The 27,010-nt window shown below is 50.4% G+C and overlaps 1 protein-coding gene across 2 annotated transcripts in view; it reads left to right on the forward strand.

The window, feature by feature from the left end:
* SAMD4A (sterile alpha motif domain containing 4A) overlaps window positions 1–27,010 on the forward strand; it is a 200,150-nt gene that overhangs the window by 169,681 nt on the left and 3,459 nt on the right. For both annotated transcript variants that reach the window (XM_081141241.1, XM_081141242.1), the window contains 6 exons: window positions 2,180–2,513; window positions 5,479–5,564; window positions 10,712–10,830; window positions 15,038–15,239; window positions 16,574–16,700; window positions 24,316–24,399. In XM_081141241.1, coding sequence (XP_080997367.1) covers window positions 2,180–2,513; window positions 5,479–5,564; window positions 10,712–10,830; window positions 15,038–15,239; window positions 16,574–16,700; window positions 24,316–24,399 — 952 coding nt within the window. The remainder of the gene's footprint in view (window positions 1–2,179; window positions 2,514–5,478; window positions 5,565–10,711; window positions 10,831–15,037; window positions 15,240–16,573; window positions 16,701–24,315; window positions 24,400–27,010) is intronic.

Genomic DNA, 27,010 nt, shown 5'->3' on the forward strand with positions numbered 1-27,010 from the left:
CAGTATCAGATTCTGGGAAAGGACCGGTCCAGTCCAGGCAGCAGGAAAACTGGGAATGATCAGGAGCACCCCAACTCACTCACCAGGCTTGCCAGCACAGGCTTCTGGCTGGTCTCACCATGGACACATCCGCCAGATTTAGAAAGAAAAATGTACTCTCTCCCTAAAGAAGGCCGGACAGTGGCCCTGGCCAGGACTGAGACAATTCTGGTGGCTACTTAGCATTTCCCTTCTCTCAGAAACCCTGGGTGCCAACTAGGCTAAGGCACAATTCAGGCTCTGCTTCCAACTCCCGGAACAAAGCAGGTTCCCGCCAATGATGGAGCAGGGCTCTTGGTGTTTTGCTGCCCAGAATTGAAACACGTCTGTCCAAGGCTGCTGTCCTCAGGTTTCCTCTTACTAATTGATTGATTAGAAAGTCTGGGTGCAGAAATGATCACATTCCGTATCCTTGTTTTCCTTGACATCATCAAGCAATTTTTCTTGGTAAGAGAGGATCCCAGGACTGGATTGGTACTCATGCTTTTCAAATTATGTCCTTGCTTTTCTGGGCTCTCAGAAGATGAAATCTTCATTAGTAATCAGGGCACTGACTGTCAGTGTCCTTCCGGGATCCCAGGGCAAAGTTTGCTGCATAAGCACTGGGCAGCCCTGGGGCAGAGGGCTGGGCCCACCCACCATGCCAGGGAAGACCCCCCCTGCCCAGCCCTAACCTCCAACCATGAGTGTTTGAGCCTGTTCACCTCTGTGAGCATCTGACACCTGATAAATGTCAGTCAGAATCAACTTTCATTCCTTTTCCTAATAAGTAATGCCCAGTATGTCAGTCTGTATGTGGCAAAGAATCTAATTTTATAAAGTCGTATATATATGATATGCAATTATATGCATTGTAATATATATATATATTATATGTAATGTATATATTACATGTAATGTAATATATATCTGTGTGTGTGTGTTTGTGTGTGTGTGTGTGTGTGTGTGTGTGTGTGTGTGTGTATATATATATAACACATATTTCTCTCTAGAAGGATCCTTATAAAGCATGGCATGTCCCTGCGACAAACCCTCCCTGGTTTCCCATTCATTTAGAAGAAATTCTTGCATCCTTGCCCCAGCCTGCAGGCCCCCACACTCAGTCCCCCTGGTTCCTCGGATCCCATTCCCCCCACCTCCTCCCCTCACCCACCCTGCTTCACCCCAGGCCTCCTTGCTGTTCTTCACACATGCCGGGTATGCTCCCACCTCAGTGCCATTGCCCTCGCTGGGCCCTCTGCCTGGAGCACTCCACATGAGCCTCATGCCCATGCTCATTTGGGTTCCTGCTCCAAGGTCAGCCCCTCAGAGAGCCCCCCCTCTCAGCAGCAGCCTTGGCCTGTACCTCAGTCTCTAGCACAATGACTGTCCATCTCATGGTAGGATATAAACTCCCTGAGGGAATCCTAAAGTCTGTTGCTGCCATATCCCCATGCTTGGCCCAGTGCCTGGCATGTGGGAGCACTCAACACATAATCACTAATTTAACAATGAAGCACATGACACGAAAACAGGCACTGACTTGCAGCTTTACAAATATTAATATCATCACAACCACCTGATGAGGCGGGTACTGTTGTTACCTTCATTTTATACACAGGGAAACGGAGGCACAGAGAGGTTAAGTTGTTTCCCTTCAGAATTCAAAGCCAGACATCCATCCTAGAATCTGTGCTTTTAACCACTACCCTGTGTTTCCTGTGTTGTGGGCTGAACAAAGGTGTAAATGATCAGGTTCCTTCCCTTAAAACCAATGATCCACAGGACAGGAAGCCGCCGTATGACCCAGCTTTGCTATACAGCTTCTGAAGTATGTGAGTGTCAGCTATAGAAATGCATTTTATAGGAAGGCACTGAAGAAGCCAGGGAAGGAAATGGACTAAAATCATCTTAGTGATCATCTCTAGATAGTGGGTTTTCAGGTGATGTGTATTTTCCTCACTGTACATATCTGTATATTCCAAGTTTTCTGCCTGGGCTAATATTAGAATGCTAAAATTAAAATGGTTGCTTTTCCAATGAATGTTATGTCGAAGGGGCCAGCAGCCTTGAGTCCTGCCTGGGCTCAGCTCTGGGCAGGGCAGGGGAGGCATCGGAGGTAAGCCACCCCATCTGTGATCTTCTCCCTTTGACCTTCCAGGACATCATCGAGGGGGGCAACCTTCGCATCCCACTCCAGGAACTGCACCAGATGATCCTGACTCCTATCAAGGCCTACAGCTCCCCGAGCACCACCCCTGAGGCTCGCCACCGGGAGCCCCAGGCCCCACAGCCACCTTCACTCATGGGCCCCGAGAGCCAGAACCCCGACTGCAAAGACAGTGCTGCGGCCCCTGGCACCACAGCCACCACCTCAGCTGGAGCTAGCGGCGGGCTCCATCCACACCATCTGAGCAGCTGTGATGGGGAGTTAGCTGTCGCCCCCCTGCCAGAGGGGGATCTCCCTGGGCAGTTCACCCGTGTCATGGGGAAAGGTAGAGCCTGATTTCCCCACCTCCCCTTCTCTTCTCTCAACACCACTAATCAGAGCTACCAGTCCCCAAGGGGCTTCCCCTGGGTGCTGGATAAACTGCCTGCCAGAGTCCGTGTCATTAGCCCATTGTACAGATGAGGAAAGTGTGGCTCTGAGAGGTCAAGGTATTTGGATCTGAATTCAGATCTCTCTGATCCCCAAAGGCCTCTTCCTTAACCTTGTATCCTTTCTCTCCCACTCCCCAGACCAGGGCTGCGGGGCCCTCCTGGTATAGCTCTCACTGGGCCTTGGACCCTCAGGCTAAAGCAGCGATTTTCAACCTTTTTCATCTCATGACACACATCAATTACTAAAATTCTGTGGCACACCAAAAAAATATTTTTTGCCGATATGACCAAAAAATAGGTATAATTTTGATTCATTCACATGGAATGGTTATTGTTGTGTGGCTGTTGTCATTTTTTAATTTGACAGTCTAAGGAAAAAGCGGCCAGTGCCCTTGACTAAATAGTCAGGTGCTGCATGTTTTAATCATCCTTGCAGCGCACGGGTTGAAAATTGCTGGGCTAAAGTCAGCCCTTACCACGGACCGTGCAAGGTACCACGGCCATGCCGTGTGTGTGTATGTGTGTGTGTCTGTCTGTCTGTCTGTAGGGCAGCACAGAAGTCACACATGGTCCTCTGGGTAAGAGCACTCTTTCTGCCTGGACGGCCCTGTGCCTGCCCCGTGGCTTAGATCCTTATGCACATATCCTTGTCGGTGTCCAAGGCTAGACTAACTTGTGCTTGATGGGTATGTCACAAGAAATCTTGACTATTTGAAAAATGTAGTGAATGCCTGTACTTTACTTTGGGAGGAGGAAATAATTTTTTTCTTCTTTATTATACAATATTTCCGACCATTTTAAAGAACTAAGTTTTTACCAAAAGATATGGACACCCAAGTCTTAGAGTTGCACTGAGAAACTCCCCCTGGTACGTGTCCTCAAAAAGAATTAGATCCTTAAAAATCTGTTTCAGAGTGTTTCAGAGGAGTTGACCTGTAACATCCCTTGGAGCACAAATGCTGGTAGCTTGATGGCCGGGGTGGGTCCATGGCCGCCTCCCTTCACTTTCTTGCTCTCTCCCACCCCCTAGTGGGTGCTTAGAGCAAATGGCCCGACCCCGTGGATGAAGGGACATGGGGGTGGTTACCTGAGTGTGAGGCGCCTCTGTCTCCTCCCCTGTGGTGAGAGGTGTAGTGGGCTCTGCCCTCAGGAGGTCTGCACTACTCTGGCACTGCTTTTTAAATAAAGTTTAAATGCTTTTAAATAAATTATAAAATAATTTCATGCTCAACATAAAATATCAGAACTAAACAGTGAAAAATAGCTCTTCAACCCCAAGCCTGACCATCTTCCTCCCCAGAGGCGACCAGATAAACAGATTTGGAATATCCCCTTGGAAACTTTATAATCATATAGAAGCACGTGAGTGTCCTTTTCATACACAAACAGGTCTTGTTTACATGTTTCTTTGCAGCTTTTTTACATTACATATTTTTAATATTTCTATCAATACAATAGCACCAGCTCGTTCTTTTTTAAAAGGCTGCGTACTATTCCACAGTGTGCGTAAACCATAATTTATTAACAGGGCCCCAGTTAATAGACATGGAAGTGGTTTCCAAGTTTTTGTCTTTACAAACAACACTATACTGAAAACCTATGTGCAGAGATGTGGTATAAGTGGGATTCTCTGACAGAGGGTTGTGCAGGATTGAGAAGAGAGAAAATCATGATGCCCAGGTTTCAAGTGTGATCTACCGAGTGCCAGGCATTTCCACTTCTATTTGACGTCTTTTGTCCAGCCATCTCCATGATGTCCTTTTAAACATGCCCATCAGAATCAGAGCATCAAGACATCTAGGGTGTTGGGCTTTCTGTCTAGGGAAGGCTTATTTTTATACTCTTATTATTAAGAGACAAGAAAAAGAACTCTGTGTCCTTAGTATTGCATGAGTTGTAGCTAGTATCACTGAAAAAAGACAAGGAAATTTTCAAGTTCAACTGCAAGGTAAAGATGGGGGGGAGGGGAAGGAAAATGTTTTCCATCAACCTAAAACCAACAATCAAAGTATAAGAAACAGAATCTGCAGTGTGCAGGTCACTCACATTAACTAAATCGAAGTATGGTGGCTCAGTAATCATCTTAAAGACTGATTTTAATTGTTATAATTAACTCGATGCATGATACATGCAGTTTGAATTTATTATTAAACATTTAAGATGTCTCAAAAAAATCACACAAAATAAAATGTCTAGGGCGAGAGCAGAGTGGGCTCCACTACCATGGCCCTGAAGCCCAGCAGTGTGTGTACTCTCCCCACGGACTCACTCTGCTGTCTGTATCAGCACCTCCCTGGGGTGTGTAGGTGAACCTGTGCGTATAAATGCATGGATCACTTTGAGAAATAACCCTCCAGTGCTTGAGCAGCAGGCTCCTGCTCATGTGCGCGCCCACGCACCTCATGTCCTAAAGGATGTGCCAGCTTGATTCCTCCAAATGAGGTGCACGGTTCATTCATAAAGTCATGGAGACTGCTCTCTGATAATGTCAATGGGCTTTGATGCCTTTGAACTCCCTCTCAAAAGGAGCCTCTTTCAAAGACAGAGCTCAGGACACTGCTGCGTTCTTCCTCTCCCAGAGCGTCTGTCTCAGGCTGGGTCGCAGGAGGCTTAATATAGAATGGTATGCCTGGAATTAATCGAAGGGGCTTCTCGAGGCGAGGGCTCCCGTGGTGACCGAGCCTTTGACTTCAGTGGAATGAAGAGCCTCCTGGCCTTTTTTGTGGGCCTTATATAAAGCCACAGGCATACATACCTCTCAAAATACCAGTCCTGAAAGGAAATCAGAGGCAGATCTCGAGGTTAGGATGGGCGTGCATTTTTCTAATTCATCTTTTTTTTTTTTTTTTAAATTCACAGTGTGCACGCAGCTCTTGGTCTCCAGACCCGATGAAGAAAATATAAGTTCCTATTTGCAGCTCATAGACAAGTGTCTAATTCATGAGGTGAGTAGTGGCAGATTCCACAAAGCTTTTTTCTCACTGCTTACAAATGGTTCTCAGCGTTTCTGTGACATGATCATTTGGCTCAGCAACACCTTGTTTCCATGGGGCAGAGGTCACAATACCTCGGGCAGAACTGGGCATGGTGGCCTCAAGCCTAAACAAAGCTTGTATATAACTTAGGTGTCCAAAGATTCATCTGAACTGAGCTCTGAAGTGAGGGCGAATGCCTGAGAGAAACTCCTGACTCCAGAAGGATCTCTGAGCGATTGAGCCTGGGGAGGTTAACACACAGTCCTGCCGCCTTGCCCTCGACGCTTCATCTTTCCAAAGTTTTGTGTTGAAACATTTTGTCCTTTGGCCCAACGACATTTGAGGGAGAGATGGAGAGTGTGCAGAAGAAAGAAGCTGTGTTTGTGTGTAGGAACTGTGTTTAGCCAAATGTCCTTTTGAAGAATGACTGAGGCAGGCTGGCACTGTGCCTACCAGACTCTCAAAGTGAGCCCAGTCTTCACCACCAGGCGAGACAGGTGCTGGTCACGGCTGCCCTGAGCGACATGTGGGGACAGGCGGCTGTGCCTCAAATCCAAGACTCCAGTGGCTTCTTTGGTGACTCTTCTCCAAAGAGATACAGGGACAAAGTCTAGACCTTAGAAAACTTAGGCCTGGATAGACCTAGGGCGTTGAGTTCTTTTTGTGGGGTTTTGACATGAGAATAAGATGGTAAAGGCCTCCGAGTCTCCTCACCTTTGCCCTGGTGGCAGCCAGAACCCTGGGAGTCCAGTGGGCCCCAGTTTGGGGAGATACCCGGTGTGGAGGTCTGACCCCTACCCACCCTCCCTACTGTGGTCAGTTCTCTGGCACCCCCACTCCTGGTCGGACTGCCCATCCTCCCGTGCAGGTGTTCAGTCTCCTGCTGGTTTGCCACCCCAGCCACGCCTGCCCCACCCACTAAACTCTCATTTTTGCAATATCCATCCTTTTGTGTGCCTCTCCCCAACCCCCGACTCAGCCTTTTCTGTTTCCAGTCCTGACCCTGCACTTGTTTTGCCAGCAAAAAGCCACAGAAAGAAGAGAAGGCAAGAACACAGTGACGAATTTCAGAACTCATTCATTCCATAGATATTTACCAATCACCCTGGCCCTGGCCCTGGCCCTGGCCAGGCAGTTTACCGGGTGAGGGTAGTGGGTGAGATGAAAGGAAAACAGGTCATCACATGATGACATGATGATAAAACCTCTTATGAGGCCCCTCCCGGCTGCCCCAGAGCCCGCATGAGGACTGGCGGGCATCTACCCGAGCCAGAAACAGGCGTCCCCAGAGGCCCTGCCTCCACACGCCCTGAAAGGCAGGCAGCCTCAGTGGCCGAGACTCAGTAAGGAAGGAGGCAGGAGAGTGCTCCAGGCAGAGAGGGTGCTGTATCTTGTCGGAGGATTTCGAGAGGGACTGATCAAGGGAGCCTTCAGACTTCTGGAAAAGCAAACAAGATCCCTTCCTCCACTCCCACTCTCACTCTCAACACTGAGCCTCCAGTCTGCCAAGCCCATGAGACAAAATGAAGCATCCTCCGGCCACCTCTGCTGGACAGTGCCCAGCTTCCTAATTGGTCTGCACCAGCCGGAAGCTGTGGCCTGATACTTGTCACTGTCCTGCCTCGTGCATGCCCTCCCTGGGCATCATGGCTCTTCTTTCTGCTTCTTACCACTTTTTCTCCCCGGCTGCCCAAGCAACTCAATGCAAAGATGGCACGGTGTGGGCTCATCTGCCAGCAAGAGGCCCCGGTTGCCCTCTAGGGGCCTCTCGGCAACGGGAGTCATGGCAAATAGGAGCTCAGGCCGAGTCCACTTGCCTGAATTCAGGTCAGGATGGAGGAGCCTGTACTCTGCTTTGGAAGGAAAAATGTTGTTCAAGACTTTTTATTATTTTGGTTTGAGAAAGAGGAAGCCCGTCTGAATAATTTTCCACAGCGCCGGGTGGTTGTGTGTGTGAGAACACACCCTGCCTGTGAGGCCCGCACGCAGCCTGCAGCCTGGGCTCGGGACAGGGCTCCTTTCACAGCCTGGCGTGCTGCTCTTCAGCCAGCTGGAGGGGAGGTGTTGACGCTTCCAGGGCCCCTTCCTTCTCTCCAGGGATGAAGGGACTGACTCCCGAGGGTAGGGAAAGGAAAGATGGGTAACTTCTGAATTTTGTATCTGAGACCAATCACTCCACTCATGGATTGTGATCCCAGGCTTCTTGCCTCCTCGCCTTCTTGAGAAGTTTCTAGGAAGCTGAGCTCTTGTCCCCTTAATGAGGCTTTTAATCCAGTCTCAAAAGCTGCAGGACACATCTTCCTCCAGACAGACTTATTGGTCTGGGCTTGACAGGAACAGAAGACTGAGCAGTGGATGACTGGCTGTGTCTGCACAGCCTGTAGTCTGGAATGTTTCTTCCCCTCCAGCCCAGAGCCGCCAGTGGAGGGGCTGAGGTGTGGTATCAGCCATCCTGGCCAACAGCCGAGGCATGCCAGGAGCCAGCCTTCAGAAACCACCCCAGCCAGCCATGACCTAGCTCCTCTCCATGCTCCCAGGACTGGGAAGAACTGGCCACCACACGCACTTGGCACTGCTAGGGGGCTCACTCCTGTCTGCGACCCCGAACTAAATGACCTGATGCCCCAGAGTTGAGTGAATGAGTGCACCTCCCTGTGGAGGTGTCTGCATATCTTTTTGGGTGCTTTTTGCCACCATGGCTAATGTTAGGTATGAACTGGTGTCACTTGAAACTCCGGTTAGGGTATCTGAGCAGTGTGGACAGAAACATTACTAAAAGCCAGGCGTGTTTTAAGTATTCTAAGTGCTTTTCGTGCGTTATCTCCTTTTTTGTTGTTAATCCTCACGAGGATATTTTTTCTATTGATGATTTTTAGAGAGAGTAGAAGAGAGGGAGAGTGAGGGGAAAGAGAGAGAGAGAGAGAAAATCGCTGTGAGAGAGACACATCAATTGGTTGCCTCCTGCACGTGCCTTGCACACACCTCGGTAGGGCCAGGATCGAACCTACAACCCAGGTTTGTGCCCTTGACTGAGAATCAAACCCGAGACCCTTCGGTGTGCAGGCCGACACTCTAACCACTGAGCCACACTGGCCAGGGCTCATGTGTTATGTCTTTTAATCCTTACAGCGTAGGGTCCCTTTGAGGGAGATGTTATCATCCTCAGTTTTTAGAAGGAATAGTCTCAGGTAGAGGAATTCACACAGGGGTGTGTAGGGATTCAAGCCCTGCCCATCTATATCCAGAGCCTTCCTCTGACCCACTGCGCTGGACCCTCCTCCTCAACTCATCTTGACCAGGGTGCCTGCTTATATCCTCAGTTAACATCTGGCTGAATGAGCAGGTCAAAAGCAAAATCTCTCCATCCCATTATGAGTCCAGCAGCAGTGTTTGCCTGTTGCAGTTTTCAGAGGTCCTCACTTGTAGGTGGACACTCACCCAGCATCACAAACAAGTGAGAGAGACCATGGAGGAGGGCGACCTCACCTTTTAACCATGAGACATCCCACCGCTCACCGTGGGGGGGGGGGTCTGTACCTCTTTCCCTAGCAGGGCACTGGGTCCCTTGGTTGGTAGCTCTCTTTGATTAATACCCTTAATGGTGTCTGGCTAAGGTCATCCAGGAGGAAGCAGTTTGCAAGTCAATAACTTTTCTGCAATATGACTAATATTGTTTTGCTTTTGTTCACATAGCTCTCCTGTGTTTAGGTCCTTAAAGATTAAATGTCATCAGGAAAAAATTAAGCTGTCATTTTTTTTCTCTGTTTCAGGAATCTGTTTCCTTCATGGAAAATAGTCATATAGCCTGTTATTCTAAGTAATAGTTTATTGCTACTTAAATTTCATGCCTTATTGACTAAACCACTTAAGCATGCTATCTCCATCATTGTTAATGCTAATCTGTCAAACCCAATGAATTTCTCACAGCGTGTGGACCACAGTTCTAGATACTTGAATAGGGGATTACTGTATTGTGTGGGTGGTCCTCACCATCTAGAATACTCAATGTCCAAGTTCTGCTTGCAGCAGAGATACTTGGGCACTTGCTGCAAACACAAACCCCCTTTACTCCCCTCCATATCTATTAAGTCAGGCTCTGGGTATGGGGGAAAGGCCCAGGAATCAACATTTTAACCATCTCCTTGGGGACGTCTAATAGATCATGAATTTGAGAGCCTCTGCCCTGGAGACACATAACCTCTGAAAGTCCTTCCCTGGGCCATGATGAACACAAAAAGATACGTGATATAGATGTCAGCATATTACCGGACAATAGGAAAAACATCCCCAAACACCAGTTTTACTAGAAAAGATTTGAGAAGTCATCAGATCTACCCATCTTCCTAAACTTTAGACAATTTAGGTTAGAATGGGTACACTGGGGTTTTGGTAGGGCACAGGATCCCTTAACTGGAGATTTCTCGGCCCAGCCCTGAAACACAGAGATTATATTCCATTTTCTTTTTTTTTTTAATGTTTTTAATTTATTTCAGAGAGAGGAAGGGAGAGGGAGAGAGAGAGAGATAGAAACATCAGTGATGAGAGAGTCATTGGTCAGCTGCCTCCTGCACACCCCCTACTGGGGATCAAACCTGTAACCCAGGCATGTGCCTGACTGAGAATCAAACTGGCAACCTCCTGGTTCATGGGTCGACTCTCAACCACTGAGCCATGCTGGCCAGGCTATACTCTGTTTTCTGAAGTCCAGCTGACCACTCAGGGTGTCCACACACCATCAAGCAGATTGATTTTTGGAGTGGTTTAGCATTTCCATTGATTATGAAAATGCCAGGGGGCCTGCAAAAGCCAGAGTATTCAACAATCAATTTTGCAATTTATTCTTGGTTAATGAATAGAGTCCAGAGTGGAGTCAGAGGAAAGGGGAGGGGGGTATGGATCTGCCAGAAATGCAACCAAAACCAAGGGTTATCAAAAGCTTAATGCATGTACCTCCAATGCCAGCTCGCAAATGAAACCTATTGCTGTTTGAACCAGGTTGGAAACAGGTGGAAAAAAAGCAACGGCAGAGACGGTGATGTTTCCTCCTATTAATTGCATGTTTCTTCCTCTAATGTCAGGCTGCGTCACCCATTAAAAAGTCCTGTTTGTTTTTGCAGGCATTTACAGAGACGCAGAAAAAAAGATTGTTGTCATGGAAACAGCAGGTGCAGAAGCTCTTCCGGTCTTTCCCTCGGAAAACCCTTCTAGACATATCAGGATATCGACAGCAAAGAAAGTATGTTGGGATTTCATTGTTTGTAATGCATGGTGGTTCCCAGGTGCCTCATTGCCTGCCTGGGTTCCTGGGGCAGGACCAGGCAGGGCATTCCTTGTTCACCAGGGTGCCCTGTGGCAACTTCCAAATTGCATTCCTTAAACAGGTGGGGCTGGGAAAGACTGTAGAGGGAAAGCATTCCCGGGAGGAAGAGTTGAATGTGTTCTTTTGTAACTCAATTGACATTGTCAAAATGATGGTTCTCGTCCAGATGTGCAGAGTGGGTATGATTTAATGAATACCAGCAGAACGCTTGGTAGTTTATCCCCAAAAGGGAGCTCTGAAAGGACAAAAATGGATTGTTCTATCGGCACCTTACGTGGTGGTATAATTTTTTTCTCTCTTCTAGCTGCAGACAAGCTAATTATAGTTGGTGGTAGGGTGAAGAGCCCAGTGCTAGTCTATTTTGGTCTGAGCTGCAATCTAAGAGTGGAGCAGTACCATTCTTGACTTTTCATAGTACTTCAGCTTCTTGGGTGCAGTTAAAAATAAGCCTCGTGTAATTTAGACCCCATTACCTTAATCTCGCTATAAATTAAGGAATCCAATCGCATATTAAAGGTGAATTACAGTGCCAATCTGGGGGAGAAATTAGGGGAGGGGTGGAGTAAGCCTTGAACAATGACGGGGAGTTTGGGGGAGACAAGGGAATGATGCCAACCTCCAAAAAATCAACATTCTATTTATTTTACCTTTTTAAACACGAGCAGATAAATAATGTTTTCCCTTGCGCCTAAAAAGTTCTGAATTCATTTCTCAGTGCATTTATTTGCATAAGTGTGCCTTAAAACATCACTGGTTTATATTATTTAAGGGAGTTAAGGCAAGTTGAAATTTGTGAAAAGTCTTTATTAAAGATTAGTGTAAAAAATGCATTATCATACTCCGGCACATACAACATTGTTATTCATTAAACAGACGTTTGGGACTTACTATGTGCCAAGTGGTATCCAAGCACTTTAAGAATATTAATACATTTAATCCTTGCAACAACCATGTAAGGCAGAGGAGCTACTCTTAACCTCGTTTTACAGAGGAGTGGTAGGCAGCAGCAGCCAGGATTTGGTCCAGGCAGGCCAGTTCCAGGGTCAGTGTCTTAGCCACTGCGGTTGTTGGGCAGCTCTCATGGTCTTTGGCTCCTGTGCAGAAAAGATGGGCGGGTCAAGCAACACTCTTTATTTCCTGCTCCCTGGCCCCAAGCCCTCTGGGGGCAGCCTCCCTTCTGGGCTGGGCTGGATCACCTCTGCACCCAGATGAAAGGCCAGGCCTGCTCTTCAGCCTCCTCTCCTGGGGCTACCCCTTTCCCAGACTCTTTCTTTTTTAAGGGCAACAGTACTTCTCCCAAATAAGAGTAGGAGGTTCCAGACCCCTCTTGCAGCACCAGCCCCTTGGGAGACAAGTTCCTAGAGGAAGAAGGAATATTAAAGGTTGATGATGAAGACAGAGCTTTTAAGGTCTTTGCTGCTCCTCCCAAAAGTTTCATACCCTGCCTCTCTCTGTCCCGCCTTGTCCTTGGTTTGCATCCAAGTTCCCATTAACCTTGACCTCTCTAGACTGTTACTATCTAAAGCTTGTATTGGGTTAACCTAAGGTTTGCCAGATTGGAGTCCCAATGGACCTCTTTTTATTGATTCGATAAGAATGAATTCAATCATTGATTGTAGATGTTCAATTGGAGGTTGCTAAAGCTCTAGAAATTAATTTGTTCTCCTAAGTATTACCTCTGGGATCTTTTTATGCTATTAATTTGCTTTGAAGACCTGTTTCTCCAATCATACAAAAGTAACTGCAGCCCAGCCTCTGCTTGAATTATCACAAATCCCGAATTAATCGGTTCTTATTCAGTCTTTTCACGCATTTCAAGGTAATGAAATCAGTTGGTTAGATTTAGGAAGGCAGAGAAAGAGAGACACACAGATGGGCAGAGAAAGAAAATGAAAAATGAAAATTTACTTTTGTCGCTTTGTTCTCTCCCCAGAAGGAATGATTATTTCATTAAGCCTAGTGATTTTAAGTAAGCTAAGCATTCACCCTGGTTGCCAGCAGTGGCGACGCTTAACAAGATTGGCTTTGTAATAACCCATTAAGGACGCCACAGCAGGGCTCAGCATCGTTAGAAAGAAGGCCTAGCCAAATTCTCCCCACCCCCACCCATTCTAGCCCCAAAATGTTCTGGGCTTTACCACCCTGTACCGCCCAGTGAGTCCTCACTTCAGGAGTGCCTCAAGCCGTTTCTCCCATGACTGCATGTCCCATAACAGAACCCTCTGCCCACATCCTATTGCTTAAGATACACTCTGCCTTCCTGGAATCGCAGATCATTTTAGCATCATTCATTGATGACTGTATTTTGCATATGAAGTAACTTTTAAAAAATCCAACCAAAAATGCAAACGAGCAAGAACAAAAGCCATTAGCACTAAATAAGGAAAAGTCTTAGCAGAATACTGAATCGTCTACCAGGCAGCCAAAATTCTGACTCCAAAATCCAATCTTCATAGTTTAAAAGAACAACCACCACCCCTTGCTCTCCACCTGTCACTCAGTCAGACTGTCCTTCCTCCAAGGGAGGTCTCTGCCATCACATGAAATTACTCCTACCCCTCCTGGCTCAAATTTCTTTTTTCAAATCAAACATTTTAAACCTTAGTAAAAGAAAAAAGACAGGAAGAAAAGGGGGAAGGGATGAGATAAAGAGACCTAGAATCCTTCTCACCATGTGTAGATGAGCCTGTAACAGAGTCGGGGACCTTTTCCTGGGCCACAGAAGCTTGAAAGTGGAAAGACACAAGCCCAGAAATCAGTTGCAGCCAGCTCACAATGGAATTCTCCTCCCTGCCCTCTCTCTCTCTCTCCCTGGGAAAATAGGAATGCTGGGGAAAGAGAAACATTTTCTGAGATCAACTGTGCTGATGGCTTAGACGCCCCTCCCCCTATGCACACACAACTCTCTCTCAGGAAATGACTGTTTTGCAGCCCCCCCCTCGCGCCCCCCAAACATCCTCAACTGGTTAAACTACGTCAACCCTGTCTCCCGGAGTCTCCTCACAGGCTTGGTACAAACCTCCCCTGTACCTTTGGGAAAGCAAGTCTGTTCCATCTTGTGGCCACTGGAGGTAAAGCATTTCGACCTAAACATCAGTGAATGACTAAAGCTGACTCTTCTTGGAAAGAATGTGCTGGTTCCTGAAACCCTGCTGGCTGCTGCATACCCTCCCAGAACCTGAGGCGTGTTAGGACGAGTTCTTTGGAGATGAGGTCACAGGAGCAATGGGAGCACAGCGTCCGAGTGCAATGCCTGGGTCTCCAGCAGCCCTCCTGCGTGGATCCGGGGGAGATACGTAGCCTCTGATCTTTCTGCAGGGAGGGCCTGTGCAGTGGGGAGCAGTCAGGGTCCTGGGTCCAGAAAGCTTGTAAACATCACCATCTCCATTCTCATGTCCCTACTCTGTACCCTGGAGTCAGGGCCCCAGACGTGGGGTCAGCTTTCCCATTTGGAGAGTCATCGTGATGGCAGAGGCTCGTTCATTCTTTCATTCATTCAACCTGCGTATCCTGTGCCAGGAGCTGATTCAGCCATGGAACATACAGGTTTGATGAGAACAGACACCGTCCTTTTTCTCATGGAGCTTACATCCTGTGGGGCTCTCAGGCCACTCTCCACAAGTCTGCCACACAGACAAACATCAGACAAGACTGTGGTTTGATGGAAGGAACACTGAGCCTGGCTGTGCCGCTTTCTTGCTATGTGGCCTCTTGACAGGCATGCGAGTGCTCTGGGCCCTGTGACGCAGCTTGGAAGAAGGCCCTAGAGCACGCTGGTTAAACTTCTGGGCTGCCAGCACTGCCCCCTGCTGGCTGTGTGACCTTCGCGAAACAAGCTTTTTTACTTCTCCAGCCGTAAATAAAAGTGGATAGAGCACCTACTTCATTGGGTTGTTGTGAGGATTGAAGAATCGATGTGAAAGGGCTGTGACGGTGCACATGTTTGCTCTCAGGCTTTAGCCGTTGTTCTAATCATAGCCCTGCCTGGTTCAGAGCCCCCCAAGACCCGATAGGCCTCATGACTATCAAAATGTGAGCAGACCCCCAGGAGGCATCCCACTGGCAGCCTGGGGAGTGACACGGCTGAGGGGCACTCATGCTCTTGTTCTGTTTGCTCCCACAGTCGCGGCTTTGGGCAGTCCAACTCCCTCCCGACGGCCGGCTCTGTGGGCGGCGGCATGGGCAGACGGAACCCGCGCCAGTACCAGATCCCTTCTCGGAATGTCCCCTCTGCCCGCCTTGGCCTCTTGGGCACCAGTGGGTTTGTCAGCTCCACCCAGCGCAACACCACAGCCAACCCCACCATCATGAAACAGGGAAGACAGGTATGTTCTGCACCGGAGAGGAGGGTGGGCAGCCAAGCTCAGCGCCTGAGGCTTCAGGATGTTTCCCCAGATGACCCCAAGGTGAGGGGAGAGACCAAGGGGGGCTAAACTGAGAGACAGTTGTCCCTGTCCTGTGCAGTCACCAGTGTCATGTGCATTGTTCCTCTGGGAGATAGATCAATGCCAAGGCTGTACCTGGCCTCAGGGAGGATGGCTTAAGATGTCCCTGGGACCACTTTAACCTCGGGGGCCCCGAGCAAGGGGGCCTTTAGAAAGAAACTTAAGATCTGCTTATTAGTTGCCTCAACCCTTAACTTGCCCCGGCAGACCTCACCACTTCCCAAATCTGGGTTCCAGAGAAGCCCTAGCCTCTAAAGAACTTGTTTATGACAAATACCTCCTTGTCACCATCCCAGCTCTGGTGGAGAGTCCACAGGAAGGAGCCTAAGAGCAGCTATCAGAGGGAGAGTTGAAATACTCTCAAGCCAGGCAAGGCCAGGCTGCCCAGAGTTCCTGTCTGTGTGACTTAGGGCTGATCTCTATCCCTTGGCTCCTCAACCCTCTACCCCGTCCCCTGCCCCTGCCCCGTGCCCTTCCATCTGTGGGGGCATGTAGGTTAGGGCTGGGATTGGAGGGACACGGTGGTTCTGAGGTCCTGGGTTGTAATGAAAAATTTAGGGATGATAGATTGGTTTAAAAACAGGAAAACAGCTCTAGGCCAGACAGGCAGGATTCGCTCCCCCAGGGGAAGCAGCCCAGGCTATGAGAAAGCCCCACTTTCTGGTCATTGTGGGGAGCCCCCAGGTCAGTTCGAGAGGAAGTCACTGGTAAGACGCCACTTAATAATAAACACAAGCTGAGTTGTACCAGCTCGTTGCCAATTGAGAGGTTCTTTTTTACCCCCTCACTTTGTAGTAAATTGTAAGAATCTCAAAAAAAATCAAATGATAGCCCTGAAAGTTGGTGCCCTTTGTGACAGACATTAATGGGACTCCTCCCATTTCTGAGAAAAATGACAGGAAAAGCAAAGGCAACGAAAGGGATAGAAAGGGTTTGGAGATAGTGAGGGAGAGAGGTGTCCAGATTAAATGAGGTTTAGAGAGGGGCCTGGGGCTGGGGAGGTGGGAGAGGGCCATGTAAATAAAACGAACGGAATCTCAGTTCCCTCTCTGTAAGTCGGCGGATGGGCAGCCCTGGTCTGCAAGCCCTTTTCCAGAAGTTAGCAGAGAATCCTCCCCGCAGTATTAGTCTCCTGAACCCTGGCCCGGGCCCCACTCCCTACCCCCCCCCCCAGGGTGTCTGGACTAACGTCTCCCTTTTGTATTCCTCGCTAGAACCTCTGGTTTGCCAACCCTGGGGGCAGCAACAGCATGCCAAGCCGCACCCACAGCTCAGTCCAGAGGACCCGCTCGCTGCCTGTGCACACCTCTCCCCAGAACATGCTGATGTTCCAGCAGCCAGGTGGGCCCCGGAGCGCGAGCCTGCTCTCCGCTCTCCCCTGACACGGCGAGGCCAGGACGCCAAAATAGATGCCCCGGTGAACCCAGCTGGAAAGTGCTTAGCCCCGACTGTCACCACGCATTCTTGCAAGCTTATAGAAGCCTTTCTTTTTTTAAACTGTGCCTTGCCAGCATGAATAGCGGCTGGCTGGCTGGCTGGAAGCCAGCACAAGGAGCCCCGGAGTCATTGCAATCTGACGGGGATATTTTTGATACTAGTCATATTTCCAGATTGATTAAAGCAGAGATACCACTGGAAGGCTTTGGGGGAGCTGGGAGGGGTTCCATGTGTCGTGGGGGCAGGCAGTGTAGAGGGTAAGACAGATAAAAGGAAGACTTGACGGCGTTGATGTTAAGCGCCCTCCCCCTGGTTTGGGAGCGCCTTGCAGACATGACTGGCCATCTTCCCTTTACTTGGTCATAGCAACTTGGTGCAACTCAAGTCCGTTTCACCTTTCACCACGCTCCCTAAAACAGGGCAGCCAGAATTATGTGTGGCCAACAAATGCCTGCACCCTTTCTCGACGCAGACAGTGACCTCTTAGCCTCCACAAAGAATGCAAAGCCACACAAGCAATCACTGCACTTGCCTAGATGGCCCTCCAGGTGGCAAATCAGACATGTACCTGCAGGAAAATGCCCACCCTCGGCCGTCGATGTGCTCGCTCTGTGCATAAGTTTTAGAGGAGTTTAGGAGGGGAAATGTCCCTGTGGCCTTGGGCGGGCAAGGAAGCTGCTTGGAATTGGAGCCGCGCTTCAGAGGACAGAGGGTGAAGAGGTGGAAAGAGGAGAACATTGCAGGCAGAGGGACCGGGGGCAAGACTGCAGCGGTACCGAGGGCTGTGTGCGTCCTGGGCGCCGTCGCTGGGCTGAAGTAGCAGCGGGGGAGACCAAGGGAGCTGGAAAGATAGTGCCTGGTGGTGGGGCCTCTAAATCCAAGGCCAAGGAGCTCAGAGCCAGCCGCTCTCCGGGGGGAATCTGTGGAAGGTTTTGAGCAGGGGCTCAGGCGAGGGTGTGGGTGGAGGCGCGAAGGGGAGGCAGGGTGAGGGTGGGGGGCCACTGAGGAAGAGGAGGGTGCTGGTGCGGAGCTGCTGTGGGGTGAGGCGTGTCAGGAAAGGAAGGGGCATCCGCGTGGTCCAGGTGCCTGTTTAAAGGTGCTGCTTGACTTCGAGAACACTCCATATTGGCACACTTTTGTTTTAAGGTTCCTTTTCTCCATTTTGATAACCTGTTGCTATTTTCCTTCCCAGGCAGAAATACTTGGTAAAATTCAGGGGTTGTAAAGGTCTTCTCCCCGGGGTTAGTCCCAGCCTATTACCGTGCCAAATTATGTATAATCCATTCCCAATAGCTGAGAACCTGGACAGGGCTTGAAGGCATCCTGGGCACGAGGTCTGTGACCTTGAACAAATATCCCACCCTGACCTCAGTCCCGGGGCTGTAGCCCAGCCACCCCGTGGCGCAGGGGAGTCCTCGCATAGTTGACTGCTCCCCTCCAATCCTAATACCGCAGCTCTCTTCCGAGTCCTCAGTCTTCCTCTTTGTTCCTGGCTTCACCGGGAAGACCAGGCCTCCTGTCCCCTGGGAGGACAGTGTGGATTCCCCGTCTGCACTGTTGTTTCCCTCCACTGTCTTACAGCAGTGCTGAGCGGCTTGCTCATGCTCAAGACACCTGTGACCCTAAGACCGACCGTCTCCACCCTCCTCCCATGAAGACTCTCGTTACCATAGTTAAAGAATCAAGTAATACAGAAGGGCTCACCAAGAAAACTGACTGTCCCCCCGCCTCCCCCTGCAGGCCCACAGTCCCGTCTCCCAGGGGCATCTACTTATAACAGTTTGTGTTTAGTTTTCCTGGCAGTGACCTGCAAGTCTCTAGATAATGTATTTTGCGTACCGGACATAGATGCTGGAACCGTTAGGGTTTTGTTTTTTAATTAGCCTCTTGCCCAAGCATTGCAAACGCACTTCCAGTGAGGCCCTAATGAACCGCACCGTTTCTAATAACAGCCAAGAAACCAGGCAGGGCTACTCCGTGTTTCCCGGTTGCACAGACAGTGGTGAGCGCTTGGCAGGGGCCATTCCTAAGTCCTTCCTGGCACACTCGGCCCAGGCTGGGTGGCTGTTGCTGGGATGTGGTCAGGAAAAGCGAGGCAGGGCATAGCCGTGCCCAGGATCCCTCACTGAGGCTGCACAGGGATGCCCTTCCCAGCCTCTGCCCAGTGCACAAGCGCATCCTTGCCTTTGCAGATCAGACGCTGGTTTTCAAGACCGCAAGTCACTGTCAGAACTCCTCCTTCTTCCCGAGGAGGCATCCTCCACAGGGGAGCCCCTCTCACTGCCACAGCCAGGCCCGGACAGAGGCTCCCCCTCCAGAGACAGGGTCTCAGAGATGGGCGGGGCCCTGGGCCTCCTCTGCAGGTGAGCCTTTCCCCTCCAGCAGCACATCCAGGTGTCTAGGAGCGGTGGCCGGGGTAGGGCAGACTATAAGTATCATCATATCAGGCGGCAGGAATCAGGAAGGCTGAAAGTGGCTTTCGTATTTACACAGCAGCAGTACAGTGAACACAAAATGGAATAGAGACATGTGACCAACCCAAAATCAAATGCTCAGAGAGCTGTGCTACAGTAGAACACAGTCTTTTCTTCCTGGCCCTGCAGTGTCTTCAAAGCTTCCATTTAAACCCTCTGGCAAATCTTGAAGACTACAGTGTATTCTAAAGGAGCTTTTATTTATTCTGTTAACATAAAATAATTCTGTTAAGAGGATGGAAGACTTTAAATATCTCAGAGAATATAGTAAAGGCTGGGGGCTGGAACCAGCCCCAAGCTGTGTATCACTGATCAGTCACCTCGCTTGGGTTTGCAGGATGCTCTCCTCTCTCCCGGATCCACAGTCTTACCCCTTGGAGGCCATGTCAGGGTGCTTTTCTCCTTTTTCCCACAGGGACAGGTTCTAGATGTTTCCCAGGACAAGCCAGGAGAGCCATGGGTGACTGTTGCCCCTTTCTGGCCTCGGGGATGAGTAGGAAACACTAAGCTGGTCCTCTGAGAGCGAGGGGACAGGGTCTGATGGACTCACCAGGGAGGAAACAAGCTCAGAACAAGCGTGGCGCCCGGTGAGAGTGCTCAGGATCCTCAGAGAGGCAGAGTGTTTTCCTGGCTGGAAAATTACTTTGGGAAAAAACCCTGCTTGCCGAATGCCGCCTTATCTTGGAAGCAGCTCTATTCCTCTTGACCCGCCTCAGCCACCCTTGGGGTCCAGCCCTGGAGCAACAATGGGATACCGAGGCTCCAGACACCTGGAGGGCCTGCGAGAGAAAGGGCAGGTGGCCGGCAGGCCCCAAAGGACGAGCGTGGGGAAGGCTGGCTGCCTCACTGGGCTGCGGGCTGCGTTCTGGGGATATCATTCCTCCCCTGCTCGAAGCCACGTGCAGATGACCCTCGGTGCTGCGCCACCCGGATGGGAGGTGGTTGAGGCGGCGCCTTCCGCGGGCGGCATCGGGGGCATTCCTGTTCCCAGCAGACCTCCCTGTGCACCAGCCCGTGGTTGGAGTTCCTCCGCCCTTGGATGCTGCCTACTTGGGAGCGTTCCCGTTCATTCCCTCCGTGGGCGAGCCCGAGTGGGTTTTCCCCGTGCCTTTCAGAGGCTGCCTTGCCCAAGAGTGGGGAGAGGGAGAGGGCGTCGGCGCCGGGCCCACGAGGGGAGCGGGGCGCAGGGGGCTGCCGTGCAGAGGCCAGAATAGGGACCCACTTAAAGTACTTAATAAACATTTGTTCCCTGCCTTCTAGTAAGCAAGGCAGACGGCCCTGCTCGGGAGGTTGGTGAGTCAGTTCTCTCTCAGCCAAGAGCCCAGCTGGGCCCGCGCCCGCCTGCATCTCAAAGTCAAATTCAAAGAGGCCGACTTGAGGCGAGATGGTACAATATTGTCTTGTACCATACTCTACTTGTCACTTTTTTGATGACACTGTGTGGATTCCCACAGCACTTCCTCTGCAGGTTTAGGAATGAAGAAAAGCCTCAGCCCCCGGAGCAGATTCAGGGGTGCAACTCATTCATCACTCACGTTCCTCTCTCACCCGCCAAGACCTCTCTGTGATTACCAGCTTGCTTGCCGCATGGACTGCATTTCCTGCCCACACTGATCTCTCTGCCTTTGTTACCATCCTCCCCCTTTCCTCTTGGTTCCTGGCTTTGTCTCCCTTCCTTCCTTACCGCCCCCTTCCCCCCAGTCACAGTGGTCCAGGTCCCACTTCCCTTTCTTTGTCCCTTCCTCGCCAGCCTGTCTTTCCTGATTTCTTTCCTTCCAGGGGCCCTGCTTCTCGCTTCACCAGGCTTTCAAAGCCTTTCTAGCTGAGTAACCCCCAGCTGTCAGTGGCCAAGTGGGGTTCTGAAGGTTTTCTCCTAAAATGCCCAACCTCTTCTTCTAAAGTCCTAAGCAGTTGGCCTCCTACCTCAGCCTCAGTGCCTTGAGAGAGATGCAAAATTGCACCTCGGATGCCACAGACATGAAACTCAGCAGGAATGGCCTATTTCTGCCAAGGAAAAGCCACCTGGGCTCCCCCAGGTGGACCCTGCAGCAGCACCTCATGAAGGATGGGCAGCCCCAGTCCCTTCTAGATTCTTCTTGACCCGGGCCTGAGCACGAGGCTCTGTACTTGTGGGACTTCTGAAAAAGCACAAGAAAGAAGTTCCATGTCAGCCTAGACCTGGGCATCTTAGAACTGGGAGCCTAGCTGAATACTGGGACGATCTGACGGTGAGGGAAGAATTTCTAGTGCTCAGAGATGGCACCTGAGTTGAAGAAATAGGCCTGCTTTGGGCAATAGCAGAGAGGACTCAGATGCAGAGAGTCCTTCCTCTATGCCTTTCAGAGGACTAGAAACTACATCTGACTGGTCCATTACAGCTGGGGGCCCGGGATAACTGTGATGAGCCCTTAGGGATAGCAGGAGCCATGGCGAGAGTTGGCCTGGTGGTTACTGTGGGCCATGGAGCAGGAGCTGCCCAAATGCTCCTCTAGGGTTTTGAGAGCTCTGCCCACCAAGCTACCCATGGCTGAGGGCTCCTAGCCTGAGATGGAAGCTGTCTAGTCTCCCTCTATCTTGTATGTGCCAGGAGATGTCACAGATCTGTTTTTATCAAATACACAATTAAAAAGTCACACTATTAGGAAACTCAAGAGTGTGAACATATGTGTTCCTCCCAAGACTTCGAATTTTTCAGAACCATTCTGAGAGTGGTGGGGGTCTCGACTCCCCAGCACACCAGAGGGAGGAGCTGGAGAATGAAAAGCCAGCACACCAACTCTCAGCCTAAAAGAGCAGCCACTGAGGCTTGGAGACTCTGGAGCGTAGAGTCCCGCACTCCTCAGCCCCCTTTTTGGAACACGCTATCCCAGGCTTGGAAAATGGCATTTTGCTGCGTGTTGGCAAGGAATCTTGCAGCTGAAACACTTCTCTCCAAATGTCGAGCATCTTTATTTATCCAAATCTCTCCACAGTGTTTGTTTAAAGGGAAGTGCTAGAGAGTAAACTAAATTTTACAGTGAGCATATGGATGGCTGTAATTGCTGAGGGGTTGTTGTTTTTTCTTTTTTTCATATTTGCTAACTAGCTATATATAAAGTTGTGTTTCTCTTTTATAGATTTCACACCCTGAAGGCTGCTAATTTTTGCATGCATATGATTTTCACATGAATGGGTGAAAATACTAAAATACTCTTCCCCCTGGGTTGTCTAACTGCCCAACCCTACTCTGAGAGCAGCCTGTGAGTGTGGGTGGGGGAGACCCTTGCATTCTCCGTTCACTGATGATCTGGCACAGTTGACCTTCACACCCACTGATGCTGGAATTTGTGTTAGAAAGAGCCCTATCTGCTCCCCAGTGCTTTTTACATTGGTCCATTTTGCCAACCTTCTCTTTTAGAAGCTTGAACAATGGAAACGACATCTGCCTCTGAATGAGCTGGTAATGGGGGACCCAGATTGCGAAGAATATTTAAATGTACAGCTAACCAAGGAAAACAAAGACTTTGGTTTAGCCCTTGGTTTCAACTTCCTATCCCACCAAACCACCAACTCATTTGTAATCCCCGGCCCTGGCCCTGAGCGCCCCCTGGTGGAGATGTAAAGGAGCAAGGACGTGGCCTTACATTTGGACACAGGATCCTTTACAGGTGGAAGAGCTAAAGCCCAAAGGAGAGAACAGCGTCCCAGGGTCACCTGTGGAGGCAGTGGCGGTGCTGAGACTTCCCAGGCTCTGAGAACATATCCCACTGATTTTTTTTCTGCCTCCCTGCCACAGGATTTCAGTTCTCAGCTGTCAGAGTTTCTGTTTCTTGCTCCATTTCTGATCACTCAGTAGACATGTGCGAGGTGTGCAGAAAGCCATGCCAGGGTACTATGGGAGATTCAGAGAACCATGAAAGTATCGTCGCTATCTGCAAGGCACTTCCAAGCTAGTCCAGAACATTTGAGAGCTCTAGGGGATAAGGGACGGGGAGGCTGACAGTGGGGGCCCCAGGAAGACAGAGGAGGATGACCCCAGGGGCTGGAGCCAAGGGAGACGGGGAGGATCCAGATCCTGGAGGAAGCTTTGTGGTTAGAATGCACGCAGCACTGTCCTGGGCAGTGGGACCCGCAGAGCAGACAGCTCAGCCTGAGGCTGTGTTGACAGGGACAGCACCGGCTCTGGGGTCTGACCCCTGTGGGTTCTTGGCCCAGGTCCGTGTAAGCTGGCTGACCCTGACGGGTCCCTCAGCCTCCCTGTGCCCCACCTGGGAATCAGGAACCCAGCACAGTCTCAGACTCAGAAGAGGCTCTTTCCATGCTATGGTTTCCATGCCCTGCTCCTTGTAACGAAGCAGAAATGCACCAGGCCTGGTCTAGGCACAGGGAGCTGAGCCAAGTCTTGTTCCAATCAAGCAAACTTTCAGCTGGGGGAAGCAGCAAATAAATACATATGTCAGATGTTGTGACAGCTATGTAGTAAAGCAGAAGAAAGGGGTGGAGGCAGAAAAGGTCTGTTCACATACAATGAACAGCAAGTCCTCTCTAAGGAGACAGTAGAGCCAGAGACGTCATGGCAGGGAGAGGGAGAGCCGTGGAGACATCCCAGGCCCAACATTCTGGGCAGAGGGACAGCAGTGCAAAGGCCCTGGGGCAGAAGAGGGTCTGGGGTGGACTGAAGGAGGGGAGAGCTGTACAAGGGCAGGAGCTAACCAGGAGCCAGACCATGTGGGGACTTGCAGGCTGTGGCAGGGGTTGGGTTGCCTTGGATGGGAAAGAACTGGACAGTTCTGAGCAGAGGACTGACAGACTATGAGTATGACCAGCTATTCTTAGTCACCAGTATTCTTCCAGACACCCACGTTGACAGTGGACTCTCTGAGTCTGACCTCAGAGGGTGGTTGAACCTGAGTGTAACTTGCCCTTGTGCTGGCCCTGACAGTCCCCCCAAGTCCTCCCAGGGCGGAGCAGCAGACCCCCAGGCAGGTGGAGCCAGGTAGCACTGTGCACACTTTCTCTTTGTACTTAGAACCCCTGTCACCAACATAACCCTTTGTCCCCTACAGAATTCCAGCTTCCTGTGACTGAACCTGACATCAATAACAGGCTGGAGTCCTTGTGCCTCAGTATGACCGAGCACGCCCTGGGAGGTGAGTGCTGTGCTCCTTGGTGTTACTCAGGCTGGGAGAACTACCAGCCATCTGCTGTCTACACTCTGGCAGTAGCTGGGGGAGGTGGGGGTGGGGGGGTGGGAAGAGCACAGGATGGGGAAGGCAGGGGGCTGGGGGAGAGAGAGGCCTCGGGGTTTCTGGACTGTCATCAAGCCACACCAACCCAGCAGCCCACCTGTCCCGTTCCTCCTTTTCTGGGAGGTGAGTCAGGGGGACCTGGAGATGGAGCCTGTCCCTCTTTCCTAGAGGGACCACCCCCGGTGCACCCTGGAGTCCCACCACAGCCATTTTCCCAACCAAACGCAGGGAGCTGGAGGCATCTGGAACACCACACGTGGCTTTGAGTGGGAACAAGCCCCACAGCACTGGGTACTTTCCTTCTTGGCACTAGATTCCCCCAGTCTGGTTCAAGCATACCTCAACTTGCTCTAAAAACAGAATCTTTGAACAGAAATCCATGCTCATTTTTATATGGTCCTGTTCCAAATGGCTTCCACAATGCTTAGAGCCCCGAGCAGTCGGAGGTGTCCTTTGCCGTGTGAGGGGGATGGTCTAGTTGGGTTTTCCTGTGATGCACAGGGCTGTGGCCCTGTGAAGAGCTCCTAGAAGCAGCCGGGTCATCCCACTGTCTATTTGGTCTGAAACCCTGCGTTGTCACAACAGCCCCAGGAGGCCTCCAGTGCCCTGTTGGTACTAACGGGCGCCTTTCTCCAGCCTGGACTCGCCGCCAGCCCTGGGCTGTTTGGCAGGCAGAGGAGAGATGTCCACTCCTTCCTGCCAACGTTCGGGCGGCTCTGAGTCATGGAGATCCAGGGAGGCCTCCTGTGACCCTTCCCAATGGCCCTCAATCTGGACGCACTTCCCCACCCCAGAGATGGGCCAGCAGCACACCTAGAGCCAACATTTGCACTGTCTGGCAGTGGTGGGGAGAGAGGCACCATCAGCTACTACTCCAGAGAGCATTGTCCTTCTGGCCAGGGATTTTTAAATTTTTAGTCTCTGCAAACACAGTCTTATCCTGAAACCAAATATGAGGCAGATGAAATGCTTGGCCCAGAGCAGAGAGGAGGGCCTGCGTGAGGAAGGCCCTCTGTGGTCCGGAGGAAGTCTCTGCTCAGTACCAGAGGGAGGTGGCCGAACGCCTCTCAGGGCACAGCTCCTGTGACCTCCCAGGGTCCCAGGAACTCCATGTGCAAACACTGCTCTCTCCCTTAGCTGTTCAGATCCTGGAAGCTTCCCAGCATCGTTGGCCTATCCCTGGTGCCTCTGGGATAAGGCACTTCTTTTCCATTAACTGAGGAGACTGGGTCAGCACACCAATTGCCCCTAATAAGTAAAAAGAAACAACCCAAAGGTCCATCCGCGGATAAATATGGACAAAAAAATGTAATACAACCATACAGTTCAGCCTTAAAAAGAATGAAGTACTGATATAGACCGCAGCCTGAATGAGCCTTGCAGACATGACGCTAAGTGAAAGAAGCCAGACACAGAAGGCCACACAGTATATGATTTCATTTACGGTTTATTAAATGTCCAGAATAGGCAAATCTGTAGAGACAAACAGTATAGACTAGTGGTTGTCGGGGGATGCAGGGAGGTGGGAGTGGGTAGTGGCTGCTAATGGGTACCAGATTTCTTCTTTGGGGTGATGAAAATATTCTGGAATTAGATGGTGGAGATGGTTGCACAACTCTGTGACTATACTAAAAACCACTGAACTGTACACTGTAACAGAGTGAAATTTGTGGTATGCAAATTATATCTCAATTTTTTTCAAAAGGGGAAACCCCCCCTAGACCCTGAGTCATCAGGCCAAGCTCAGCCCACTGGAGGCAGCCTGAGCACCCTCCCACCTGACGTGGCTGGCGGGGGCGGTGGGGGGGCTCTCCCTGCCTTTGAGTCAGCAAGGAGAACTTGCCGTGTCCCCCAGGGCTTGATATTTCTCAGATAATTGGCATATTGGAAGCTCTTATCAAACTGCTAAGTACTAACATTATCATCATTAGTAACAAGAATGCCAAATGCTCTTTATTGAAGGGAGGCTTTTATTCAAAAGACTATTTTTCAGCCCATTCTTCTATTTTTACAGAAAACCTTTCTAAACGGATGTGTTTTTGCTAATGTTTTCATGTGATTAATCTCCTAAGCCTTTTTATTGCTGTTTTTTCTCGGTAATCCTCGGGCGGGAAGCCTCGTAAGCAGTTTCCTAAGCAGAGGATGCAAATTGAGTTCAGGGTGGCCCAGTTGGGCACAGTCCTGGCGTGCCCTCCTGCCAACAGCACCTCTCTGCTGGCCCACCCCTTCCAGGTGCCAGGGAAGGCGACCTTGCTGGGGACAGAGACAGTGAATTAAGTCATTTTACAGGAAGATGAATAACTAGGGAGAGGAAAGGTTACTAAGGTTCCTCTGCTTACATCTCAGGAAAGGTGGGGGAGCTGTTAGGTTCCTGGGACACCACATCCCAGGACGGCCAGTCTATGCGGCCGGTCCATGGCCCCAGGCCCTGGGAGCCCAGCCCTCTGTGCTGATGTCCCTGCTCTCTCGTCTCCCCCACTAACTGCTGCCCTCCTGGTGCCCGTCTTAAGCC

This window comes from Miniopterus schreibersii (assembly GCF_964146895.1).
Source record: "Miniopterus schreibersii genome assembly, chromosome: 1".
NCBI lineage: Eukaryota > Metazoa > Chordata > Mammalia > Chiroptera > Miniopteridae > Miniopterus > Miniopterus schreibersii.